We start from the raw sequence: 11,641 nt of genomic DNA, 5'->3' as shown, positions 1-11,641 counted from the left end.
TTATATCTGGCCCTTGATGTCGACGACGCGGTGGGCTTCAGCCTTGGCTTGCTCAAACAGCGAACCCGCTTTGCCGGTCAACAGCCTCACAGTCCCGTTCTTCTCTTCCAGAGTGTCCTCGGCCGAGTGGTCGAGAATGAAACGTGCGGTCTGCTCATCGGACTCGAAGCCAAGCTCTTCCGTGATGAACCGGATATTGACATCCGGTTTGTACCTGAAGATAGACAGTTAGCAGGGGAAACGCAAGGAGGGAGAACAAAAAACTCACGCTCTACAAATGGAAGCAAGAGCAGTCAACCGCTCCCGATCGACAAACATGTCCATGAGGTACGCCCCCATGTTCGGTGTATCCAGATACAACTGGAAGAAGCGGTGATAATTGCCAAGAGCGAGAGCAGAGCGAACGTCTAGCGCATGCTTGACGGCACTCGTCTTCTTGTCTTCTGCAGTCACGTCGGCTAGCGCATCGTTCATGGCCGTCCAATTCCGGGTGTAAATGAAATAGAGAATACGATACGCCTTGAATTCCGTCGGATGCCCACCAAGTTTCTGCTGGTACAGAACCCGTAGCTGGGTCTGGCACTGATTATACTCACCAAGGTCCCCTTTCTCCAAGGCAATCCGCGCGTGGATCTCGTAAACAACGACCGTGAACTCGTTCCGGATGTGTTGCACCGTCAGGTCCTGGCGCAGAGACTTGAACTGGTCGCATATGTAGGTATAGTTGCCCTCTTGCTTCCATTTCTTTTTCAACAGGTCCAAGGCCTTCTGAAGCACCGGCAAGGGCCGGACAGTATCCGGGTTCGGAGCAGAGGTCAGGCGGAAGTAGTTCTTCTCCAGGGTTTGGCATCGTCCCACAACGGGTCCTTGGTCCTGGTCGACGCTACGCGAGGAGGGAGAATCCACGGGGGACGAAGTCCCAGAGGTTCCATAGCTGACGCCAGCGCCTTCAAAGCGCTTCCTCCTCATCTCCAAATTAGCTTTTGACTTACTAGAATCATCCAGTGTCATTCGTGATTTCTTTCCTGTGGATGGGTGAGTTACTCGGTCTTCAAACCGATTGCGATTGTTAGCTTTCTTCCAGGGCGGCGAATCTTGTCCGGACTGCTGCTGCTGGCTGGATTCTGTCGATTTCCTCTTGCGACTGGCATCACTAGGGGAAGGAGTTTGGCCAGACATTCCCCAGTTTGAAACGTTGGGGTTGGCCAGGACCCTATTGCGTTCATTTTGGATCATGACTTGGGGCAGGGCCAGTCGTTCCCAGTCGATGATGTGTAACTTGTTGTTCTCGGCCGCATCGGTAATAACCTGTCGCAGCTTCTCTTGCATTTCGGGGTGGCTCACACTGGCAACCTGATTCTCGGGAGCAAAACATCGTTGCACGTAGAGGCGCACCGCAGGGGGAAACTCCATGCGTGGTCGAGGAGCTTCAGCCACTGGGGGCATGGTGGGCTGTGTAGAAGAGGATCCGGTGGAAGGTGGGTAGGTAGTCTTATGAGTGGGGAGGCTACGACGTGCTTGTACTGGAATATAGGCAGGAGTCGCTGGAACAGCGTTAGCAGGCCGAACAAAGGTGAGAGGCAGGAGGCGTAAGACGAGTCTGGACGTGTGCACTTACCAGAGGGTTGAAACGCAACGGGCGTGGATGTTGGGGCCGAGGCAGTTGCACGCCACGGTGGAACACTTGAGTTCATCCCGGAGTCTAAAGTATGAATGTGGTTTGTGATGAGGCAAAAAGGGAAAGAAGAGAGATAAAGAGGCGGGAATGAGGAGAACAAAGAAAGAGGAAAAAAGTGGGAAAGGCTACGATGAGGGAGTTCCGACGTTGATGCAGGTAGAGAACAAAGAAAGGGTAGATGGTCTAAACCAGCAAAATCAACGATGAGATGGAGTTGTACAGAGGTGGCGATAAGTCAGTCTGGTCGAGAGGCACACAAGACGATTCCCAAGGGACGAAGAATCTCAACTCGCTTACTCTGGTCGGAATTTCTTTTCTCCGGCCCGGCTATCCCCAGGTTTATCTTGTTATCGGTGACAGCTCCGGAACGGCCTTGAGGGGTGATATGTCGCCTGCACCCTCCTCTACTAGATGTTTTTCAAGTCTCTGGACCTGACCACTGCACTGCGACCCTTGCTGTTACCTGACGAGACGCTTCTCTTTGTCCAGGATGCGGTGGGGTTATATGAGGGGTAAGCTAGTTCCCCCGCTGTACAATAGAGAGTGACGCCATGTGTACTAATCCGGGCTTGAATGAGCAGGAAATACAAGATCCCTGACTACCAAAATGGCCATGCCTACTTGACCTCTCATCGGGTATGCTATGTTGCAGCCGAAGAACCACGCAAATTCTCCGTTGGTATTGATTTGAAGGAAGTTGATCGAGCCGAGTACCAGGTAGTTAGGTCCGATTGACAGTTCGGCTGTGTGCTTGCTAACCACTTGGATATCACTCTAGGCGGGCTTTTTCAAATCATCGCCAAAAATCACGTTATATCCAAAACCACAGAAGGGAAAGACTGACAAGTCGCGAAGCGCAACTGCCAGTCCTGCGGTCTCCCAACAGTCCAGCCTTCTCCCGGTTCATCCATCCTCTCCACGACCACACAGTGTCGTGCCACAGCCATCGGCCTCACCAAAACCAGTCAATGCGACCTGGATCTGCCCGATTTGCTCTTTCTCGAATCCCGTGCCCTCAAACTTTGACCCGGCTACGGCCACCGCGACAACCCATTTACCACCATGTCTCGCGTGTGGTATCAAGCCGCCTTTTATAACGGTCTTAAAGGCCGCAATCAGCGCTGCAGCAAGTCGTGATTCCCCTTTACCCAGCACAACGTCCTTACCGACTGAGGATAATGCTCAAAAGCATGGCGGACACTCGGGTTCATCTGGGCTGATGGGTTCCGTGTCGTGTCCCCGCTGCACATTCGTCAATCATCCATCTCTCATAGAGTGTGAGATGTGCGGGGCGCCTTTGACAACCGGGGGACCTTCGATACAAGGAGATGATGCGAGCCGCGCCGACTCCCCAGCGCCATTCTTTGCACAGTCTCGCATCGCCAACTCAGAAGTCACAGACAGCATCAAGCTGTCCTTTCGAAATGGCGGGGAGAAGACCTTCCACGAGAGACTCAAAGGGGCCTTGATCCAACGAAAATGGCTACTTCAGAATGCCCCACCGGTGCCGCTGCCATCGCAGGCAGCTGCCTCACCGAGTGGTCCCGCCATTGCGACACTAGAGAGCCCGCAACCTTCTGCTCCACGTGTGACAGCCGTGGGTATCGCAGGTCTCGAGCAACGTGGGCTAGAAACGCGAATGAACAATCAACTGGTCATTGGTAACGCCTTTGAAGATCTGGAGGCACTGATGGCCTCAGCAAAGCAGATTGTGGCTCTAGCAGAGACCCTGGCCCGCGAGTCCGGGATGACGACCAATGGAGGAGCCTCTGCAGAGACCAACGCGGTCCTCTCCGAGTCGGCTGCAGCCTTGGGGATGGTGACTACAAAGGACATGCTGAGCTCTGGGTCTGAGAACCTCTATTTATCAGAGCTGTCCCGCAATCTAGCCGAGTATCTTACCGATGATCGCAAGGGGATTTTACAACGAGAAGGGGGCATTATGAGCCTGATTGACCTCTGGGCGGTGTTCAATCGGTCTCGTAATGGAGTCGAACTCATCAGTCCATCCGATTTCCAGCGGGCAGCCGAGCTCTGGGAGAAGCTGAAGCTCCCTGTGCGTCTCCGCCGGTTCAAGAGTGGTCTCTTGGTGGTTCAGCGTTATGACTGGAGCGATGAGAAGACGGTCCGGCAACTGCAGGAGTGGATGGAGGAACTGCGACGAGTACCACCGGACGAAACGATTCCTTGGGATTGGACGGTGTTTGGTCGGGCCGTGACGGCACAGGAAGCAGCGCAGCGATTCAAATGGAGTGTGGGTGTGGCCGCCGAAGAGCTGGGGATGGCCGAAGACCGGGGTTTACTGTGTCGGGAAGAAGGTATAGAGGGGCTACGGTTCTGGAGCAATCATCTCGTAGCATAGACAGAGAGAGAAGAGCCCCAAGAGCTCAACTGAAAGAGAAGATAGAGCGAGAGGGAACCCCCAAATTCAGCTCTGCATTCAGCTGGCCAGTGCATCTGCAAGAAGTACGATGACGAGTCTCTCTCCGCCTTTGGAGACTCTGGACTGAAACCCAAGGAGGACCCGTGACGTCACAGTCACACTTGGTGATGTAAGCCATCCGAGTTGCGGGGGAATGGGCGGGGGTGGCGTGTGATTGGCCGACACCACAGCCGATCCCCGTCCAGCGAGTCCCCCCGGAGTGCTCTGGTCCTGTCACAGTAGCAGCTGGCATCCTACATGACCCTTCTTCTACTCCTCCCCCCCCTCAAATCGTACTGCTCGTCTCTCGATCTCCTTTTATCTCAATTATCTCCCTTTTTCTCCCTCCTAGGCCTGTTGTTCCCCTGAACGGGCTTCATCGGACCATCTACACTCCAGATACGGCCCAGGACCCACTCCCCCAATCTCGTGTGATTTCGGGTGGATATGATCGCCAGCGCCTTGGAGCTTTCATCCCCACGCGCTTTCTTCAGACTCTCCACAGCCTCTGTCTCCCGTCGGTGGCTGACTCCGCTTCGGAACCCCTCTTACAGTAGCCCAGTTGGAACGGGTCACATCTCGAATCTACACACTCAAGGATTCACCATGAGTTCCTCAATCTCCCTGTCCTCCGTCACTATGGCGGGGTCAGGTGCAACTCGATCAGCTCTTTCACAATTAGTGGCCACACGTACCTCCCGAAACCACAGTATATGGTGCAGTGCTCGCAACTACCATAGCATCCGTGAGAAAATGGAGCGTATTGCTGAATCCATCGATAAATACCAACGTCACCCCCAACCCAACCTCCGCCGGAAGACGAAAGCCTGCAATAGCTGGCCCGCCACAGCCCACAGAGACCCCAGTAGCAGCAAGGGCTGGTCCACGCACTGGCCCCAATCTTTCCGCTTCTCTGAACTCTTCGGTCGAGACAAGACGTATTGGGACGCCGAGCTTGAGCAGATGAACCACCGTATCGCACATCTGAAGAGACAGGTTGCCCGAGACCCCTACGAAGCTATCTTTGGTCGCAGAGTACATTCGTCGCACTATATGGACCAGTCTGATACTGCTACCGCTTGGCCGGGTTTCCTGCGAACTTTCTTGGGAGCCGAGAAGCCTATGACGAATCACCCGTCCAAGGTGCATCTCCAGGATTTCAATTTTACTCAGTTGCCTGCTCAATCTAGGGCTTCAAATCGCCTGGATACTCTTGAATATGACCCTATCAGTGGCCGTATGGCCCCGAAAGCACCGAAGCCGCAGACTGGAAGTGAGAGCACGATGCAAAGCTCTAACGCAGGCGTTGACTGTTCCCCGGGTAGCGAATTGGAGACCAAAGTTGCTTCTGACTTCAACCTTGACTCCCAGCACAAGGAGGCAACTTCTGTCGATTGCTCCTCAGATAGTGAGCTTGAATCAAGGATTGTCGCCGAGACTACTCGTGCTCAGCTGTCTGATCCAACTATCGACTGCTCCCCAGGCAGTGAGTTGGAGGCATTGTTCACGACTAACCCGGCTACTGTCCAAGTCTCCCACTACCCCCCGGTTATGGCCACGGCCGATGCCGCCGTCAAGAAGGCTAACGTCACCGTTGACTGCACGCCCGGCAATGGGCTAGAGGCCAAGTTACTCTCTGATGCCGCTAGCGCCGAGATCCATGGCGAAAGTGAGGACTTGACTGCTCTGGACGCTAGTGACATTCGGGCCCGTTATACCTCACTGAAGAGCGACGGCATCCAGTTCCAGGGACTAAAAGACACCGAATTCGACGCCTCCAATGATCGTGTCGGCGACTTCCTGCAAAGCCAGAACGCCCCTGTTGCAACTCAGCAATGGTCCCAAACCGAGTATCGTATTCTAGCCTACGACACCACCGCAGCAGCAGTGACAACCGCCGAGTCAGACTCCTTCTTCGGTGCCAACGAACCCGTCCAACCCCATGAGATCTTCTCCCGTCTGCACAATCCAGGCAAATTCGTACCCTACTTCGCACAGATGCAGCAAGACGGATATGAAATCGCAACTGGTGGTGGTGACATCCTGGTCTTCAAGCGGTCCGTCAAGCCGATCAAGCATACTCCCGCTGCCGCCCAGCAGGACTCTATCTCTGAGGATGTTCAAGCCGATATCGCCAGCTATCTGAACAACGACTCTTATGATTCAACCAGCTTTGTCCACCACTATCACCCGTCTTCCACCACCAAGGTGAGTAGAAAGTGAAATGGCCTATTCCGGCCGGTCCGTCCCTAACTGGTCGACTTAGCCCTCGACATCCGGACACTCCACTTCCACTTCCACTTCCAGTGCCAACCCAAGCTCCAGCTCCAGCTCCAGCTCCAGCTTTGGTTCCGGATCTGACTCGGACCCGAACTCAACTCTTCACTCAAACTCATCATCCGCGAAGCCAAAATCAAAATCCACTTTTCGCAAGGTCTTCCGCAGAATGATCCTCACCGGCACTATTACCGCGGGATCATGTTATGCTATCGGCGTTGTGACCGAGTATTTCCGTACAGGAGGGCAGGATGGGTATGGTGTGGATGGGTTCACGGCTTTTGAGTCGGAGAGACGTCATCGGGAGTAGACCTCTGCTGTGATCTGGTCGATACACATGCGTGCACACATCTTTTTCGGAGTCTTTCGGTTTTTGTTCTTTTGTTCTGCCGGGGAATCGCCACAATTCCACTCTTCGTATATACCCCATTTGTATCCCCGCTCTTTGCTTTTGCGTGTGCTGTGTCTTTTGCGTTGATACACCGTTATGTGATATGATAGCTGTTTACTTTAGCTGGAGGATTGAATGAAGAATATTGCAATTATGAACAGATTGCTCTATACGAGGTTATTATCATTAATTACATTTGGATGAAGCTCTACACCTGCTACGAAGAGAATGTACGAAAAGAATGTACATCATACTCACACATTTGTTTTAGATGTCATACACTAACCTCTCATTCCATTCCGAGGAACATCTTAAATCGGTGTCCCATCCGACTCGTCATCAATCCTCTCTTCACGAAGCTCTTGTTCTTCCCCTCCCTCCTCCTGTCCAGCCTCATCACAACCTTCCACACCCTCAATCCCCTCCAAATCCCCCCGCCTCCGCATCAGTCCCCAGGTTATTCCACCAGGACCGTCGCAATTCCTGCAGGAATCCATGCCGTCCGTCATCGAGCTCCTGTGACTGCTCCGTCTGGCTGAGGAGTTTAGCGTCCTCGCCTCGGGAGTCACTCTCCTCACGGCATGACTCTGCCTCTTCTCGCTCTTGGAACGTAGTTTCCCGCTCCCATACTGCGTTTTGGAGAGAGTCTAGTTGTTGATTGAGGTCCTGGCAGAGATATTCGTTGGGGGAACGCTCGAGGTCGACATCACCTTCTTCCTCTTGCTCTGCTTCCTCTTTCTCGTCTTCTTCCTTTACCTCCTCTACCTCCTCTTCATCAAGTTCAACATCCTCTGCAGTATCTTCCGGTTCTGCATCATGCGGAGGGTACGGCGGTTTATTGAAGACAGCTTGCAATGCACCACACCGCGCAGAGCCGCTGAGTAGATACATATGCAGCCCGGCGAGGACTTGTACCGCAGCGGCAAAGTCATCTTCCTTCCAGAGGTCGAATTCCCGAGTACACAGGACGCGGAATGTGCGAGGGTCAAGCTCTTGGTCTAACATGCTGAGCTTTGTGGCTTCGATGTGGCGGCGTACGCGCGCGATGTTCTCGGGTGCGTAGAATCTGTTGCTGATGCGGCGGTGGCGTGCGGTATCAGTGGTACTTGTTGGATTGGTTTGCGCGGTATCGGTGTCGTCGGTGGGCTCAGTGGGTGTAGCTGGTGCCTCTGGTTGGGATGGAGATGGGGGTGGAGCGCATGTAGGGGGTGTTTGGGGGATGAGGGATGTTTCGTATGGTAATTCGCGGCGACACCAGAGGCTGGATACCTTGTGGCCGGGGAAGATGGTGCGCATTATGTGGAGCTTGGAACCGTGTTGGCCGATGAGGAAGATCTCTTGGTCTGGGATCTTGTCGCCGGGGACAGGGAGGGGTTTGATGTGTTGGAGGAGTTGGCCGAGCATGAGTTTAAACTTGTCGGCTAAGGCAGTCTCGAGTGGCTCTTCGTAATTCGTCTAGTAAGGACTTATTAGCATACTCGTACGGGATGGTATGCAAGGCTTATTTTAGATGACTTACCACGGAGATTGGCAGAATGGTGATCACAAAACTTTTCCCCGGATTGAACTCGAGAGAGAGGATGGCGTCTGTCTCCGGTCCATCTCTGTGCTTCTGACGGTAGCCTGTCCAGTACTCCAGCTGGTAGACCAACAAACGAGGTCTTTACACAGAGGAGACATGTTAGTTGATAGCCTCTTTGTGATAGACATGCGCCACTCACTTCAAGAAGAAAACCCGCCGCGCATCCGCCGTCAAATGCTTCAGATCTAACATCTTCCCAATCTCATCCAGCAGGGCATAGACAACCTGAGCCTGGGCACGGCTCTGGCTATCAAGCAGCTCCTGTTGACACTCCTCGCTGCCACCCTCCCAGAGGCCTGTCTCGATGCACGGGACACGAGCGAGGGTCTTAAAGACTCCTCGATACCGGATATCACTCCTGGGCCATCTCTTGAGGTTAACGTAACGGGCGTTAACCTTGTCTTGGCAGAAGATCCAGGGCTTATCCTGAACGATGGCTGTGATGGATAGGAGGTCAGTTTTCACTTGGTTTCCTCTCATTCATAGACGTATACGACGGGGGGGTGAGGGATTCACAGGTACGCTCAGCCATCTGGAGATATTGAGCTGGGACCAGCTCCTCGGCAGGACGATTGAAGAAGAATCTTGCCGTGAGGTTGTGGACCGTGATCACCGGGGGCTGGTCCTCATCAGCAGAGCTCTCCTCGTCGGCAGAGTTACTGCCCAGCGAGAACGGGTTGGTTGGGTCTCCGGATCTTGATGCCGCCATGATGGATGATAGGCGAGACGGGAGGGTTCTAAACAAAGCTGATATGAAGCGTATGGTTTGATCACGCTGGAAGGCGGGGTTGTTGGGATAGAAAATGGAGTTTGCCATACTCGACGACGTAAGCGGAAGAGGTATTGCGGATAGTTAGGTATGAAGAAGAGGAAAATTACGTGAGGCGTAAACAGAAACGACCAGACATCTACCTTGGTATCGATTAGATTTTTCGATAAGAGAGTAGCGGCTGATTCCAAAGCTGGTATATCGGGGCTGTATATCAGCCGAGTTATCACGAATATTGTGGATATCGTCTGCCAGTCACTCCTCGCAGTCTGATGACATTCCAGTCTGTCATAAGCTAGATATTAACAATATCTTGCCGATATTACTTCAATGCACCTTGCAAGAGAGTGCCGTGTGTAGGCTATAGTTATTCACATCAGCCTCGGCATCAATCAGAAGCTAGACGGTCTGTCTCGTATATAGAGCGGTGCCGTATGAACTGTCTAATCTATTCGTATTCAGCGTCTTTATTTATAAAGAGCTATCTGGTTGTCTGAAAATATTTTAAGCAGCAGCCTATAGGGTAATACGGTAAGTGATTCTGTATATACTAGGTGACTCTAGTGCATAGCAGAACCTCATTATCAGTGCGCAATCTTAGGAAAAGGCCTATTGGAATAGAATTACGGTCTCAAAGGGGATCTAATACGCTGTATAACAAATAGGTTAAACGATGTCATTTCCTTTCATTCTAGAATATCAGCCAAAGCTCTCTTTGTAGAACATTCTCGAATGGTCGTGCTGGCGTTGATCAGATATGACTTTCGTATTATTTAATGCAGTTAGTGTATCCTGTTAACTAGTGATGACGTGCCATCCCTCCCCTTCAAGTACATGGTATATCTAGTTAATGGCGTCAAATAAATACGCTTTGGGCATGAAAGGAGTCAAAATCAGTTTCTTTATCCAGGAGAAGCTGCACAAGCTACTTATAGATGTTCACACAGCCCCTATACGCTAAGCAGGTGCATCTATGCTGATTCTGTTAGATATAGCTCCTTTCTGTATAGAGTGCGCCATAACCTCTGAAGTAAGAAGCGATTCATAGGGATGTCTATCTTCCATAGTACGTCAAGATCGCTAAAATTTCCCTGTTGCTCATGTAGGCTAGCAGTATCAAGAGCAGCGGTAAGTATATCTGCCTCGGCATCATGAACTCTTCTAACTCTAGTCAAGCCCATTATGGCCAATCATAGAGCAAGAAAAAAAGCAAGGATAACGAAGTGCTTTGGTTGTATCGTCTGGAGGTTCGTCTGGGGGTAGGTAAAAGTCAACTTCGGTCTCATAATTAAGCCGAATGCTGAAGAGAGGGGATAGTTGAGATTTGATTAAGCATAGTAATAATGCTGAAAGAGAATCAGAGGCACAAATGGGATATTCTACATTCCATCAGTTTATTTAAAAGAAATTCTTGCAAGGTATAAGCAACTAACACAGGTGTCCGTCACTCGCTGCGTTTGCTGTCCTGGGAATATATATCACGGCATAGTAGGTTCTAACCAATTTTTCAAAAGGGGCCCGTCATCAGATCAATCATCTACAGAAAAAAAAGGCTACAAACGGCAAGCTCTTGAATCCAGGAATATTGCTTGCGTATCCAATGCTAGTCTAGACAATATACCACACAGCAAAAACCCCCATCGACTTATCCAACCAACCTCTCCGTTCTAGACCAACCCACCAGCCAATATCTGATGACGTTCCAACCAAAGACAGGCCCCTGGAACTGACTCCACGGTAACCGGCAATGCAGAGCCTCCACCTGCAATCAAATTCTGCACGGCATTCCTGCTGTTGGCCGCTGCAGTGCAAATTGCTTCATCCCCACTGGTCCAGACCAGCATGAGGGCTCCACCTATTTTTGTCTAGACTAAGTCACATGATCCAGGGCATGCCAAGTCACGGGCAATTAGCCTGGCAGGTACCAGGGCTGTGCTCTGGGTGTGCTTACATAACCCGTGTACGGAGCAGGAGTGACCTCAAAGGCCCAGTCTCGAAAAGGAAAAGTCTGTGGCTCGCCCTGAAACCCGCGGGTGGTGGGGCCTTTAGTTCAGGAACAGGCCTAGCGTAGCTTTGGCCCTTGGTACTGTATCGATGATGATCGTATTATTTACTCTCAACAGTGACACCAGCAGAAGGGTTCTTGAGTGGAATGCATACTATCAAACTAGAGAGACAATCCAGGATATAGGTATGTATCTGGGATGCAGATGATGGTTAGCATGACTATTGACTACTCGAGCGACATATTCGAGGCGGAGTATTGGCTGGATAGGGCCGAGCCTTGCACTGCCCAGGCCCTAAACAAAGAATGGGGCTCATCCCCGGAGAAAAAAAAGTCTAAAATTCCAGTATTATACCGGTAACTGGCGGGCTTTGCCGGACTGGAGATATGACGCCGGTACTGGACTTTGTGTGTTGCTGATGGGTTTCTTTGTTATAGTTCGCCTTTCATGGGTTTGAATCAGGTACGTTGAACTAGAATAGATTCTGAGGAGGATAGTATCGTTGATGCTACTGGC

At 51.8% G+C, this 11,641-nt stretch overlaps 4 protein-coding genes across 4 annotated transcripts; 2 read left to right on the top strand and 2 right to left on the bottom strand.

The window, feature by feature from the left end:
* On the bottom strand, positions 1 to 1,694 carry N7458_000918 (uncharacterized protein; the record flags this gene model as incomplete). The annotated part of the gene is made up of 3 exons (XM_056904312.1): positions 1 to 214; positions 269 to 1,544; positions 1,619 to 1,694. 3 exons carry the CDS (start codon positions 1,692 to 1,694, stop codon positions 1 to 3), a joined length of 1,566 nt encoding a protein of 521 aa, XP_056772079.1.
* A 395-nt stretch (positions 1,695 to 2,089) lies between these two features.
* N7458_000917 (ESCRT-II subunit protein VPS36) lies at positions 2,090 to 4,040 on the top strand (the record flags this gene model as incomplete). Its single annotated transcript, XM_056904311.1, has 3 exons — positions 2,090 to 2,190; positions 2,260 to 2,395; positions 2,457 to 4,040. 3 exons carry the CDS (start codon positions 2,090 to 2,092, stop codon positions 4,038 to 4,040), a joined length of 1,821 nt encoding a protein of 606 aa, XP_056772078.1.
* A 666-nt stretch (positions 4,041 to 4,706) lies between these two features.
* Positions 4,707 to 6,687, top strand: N7458_000916 (uncharacterized protein; the record flags this gene model as incomplete). The annotated part of the gene is made up of 2 exons (XM_056904310.1): positions 4,707 to 6,308; positions 6,367 to 6,687. The coding sequence occupies 2 exons, from the start codon at positions 4,707 to 4,709 to the stop codon at positions 6,685 to 6,687; spliced, it is 1,923 nt and encodes a 640-aa protein (XP_056772077.1).
* Positions 6,688 to 7,182: 495 nt separating this feature from the next.
* On the bottom strand, positions 7,183 to 9,059 carry N7458_000915 (uncharacterized protein; the record flags this gene model as incomplete). Its single annotated transcript, XM_056904309.1, has 4 exons — positions 7,183 to 8,223; positions 8,288 to 8,429; positions 8,490 to 8,787; positions 8,867 to 9,059. The coding sequence occupies 4 exons, from the start codon at positions 9,057 to 9,059 to the stop codon at positions 7,183 to 7,185; spliced, it is 1,674 nt and encodes a 557-aa protein (XP_056772076.1).
* Between the last annotated feature and the right edge of the window lie 2,582 nt (positions 9,060 to 11,641).

This window comes from Penicillium daleae (assembly GCF_028827525.1).
Source record: "Penicillium daleae strain IBT 16125 chromosome Unknown utg000001l_segment0_segment0, whole genome shotgun sequence".
In the NCBI taxonomy this organism is placed as follows: Eukaryota; Fungi; Ascomycota; class Eurotiomycetes; order Eurotiales; family Aspergillaceae; genus Penicillium; species Penicillium daleae.
Note: the sequence above shows the minus strand (reverse complement) of the source record. Positions and strands in the feature narration are given on the sequence as shown.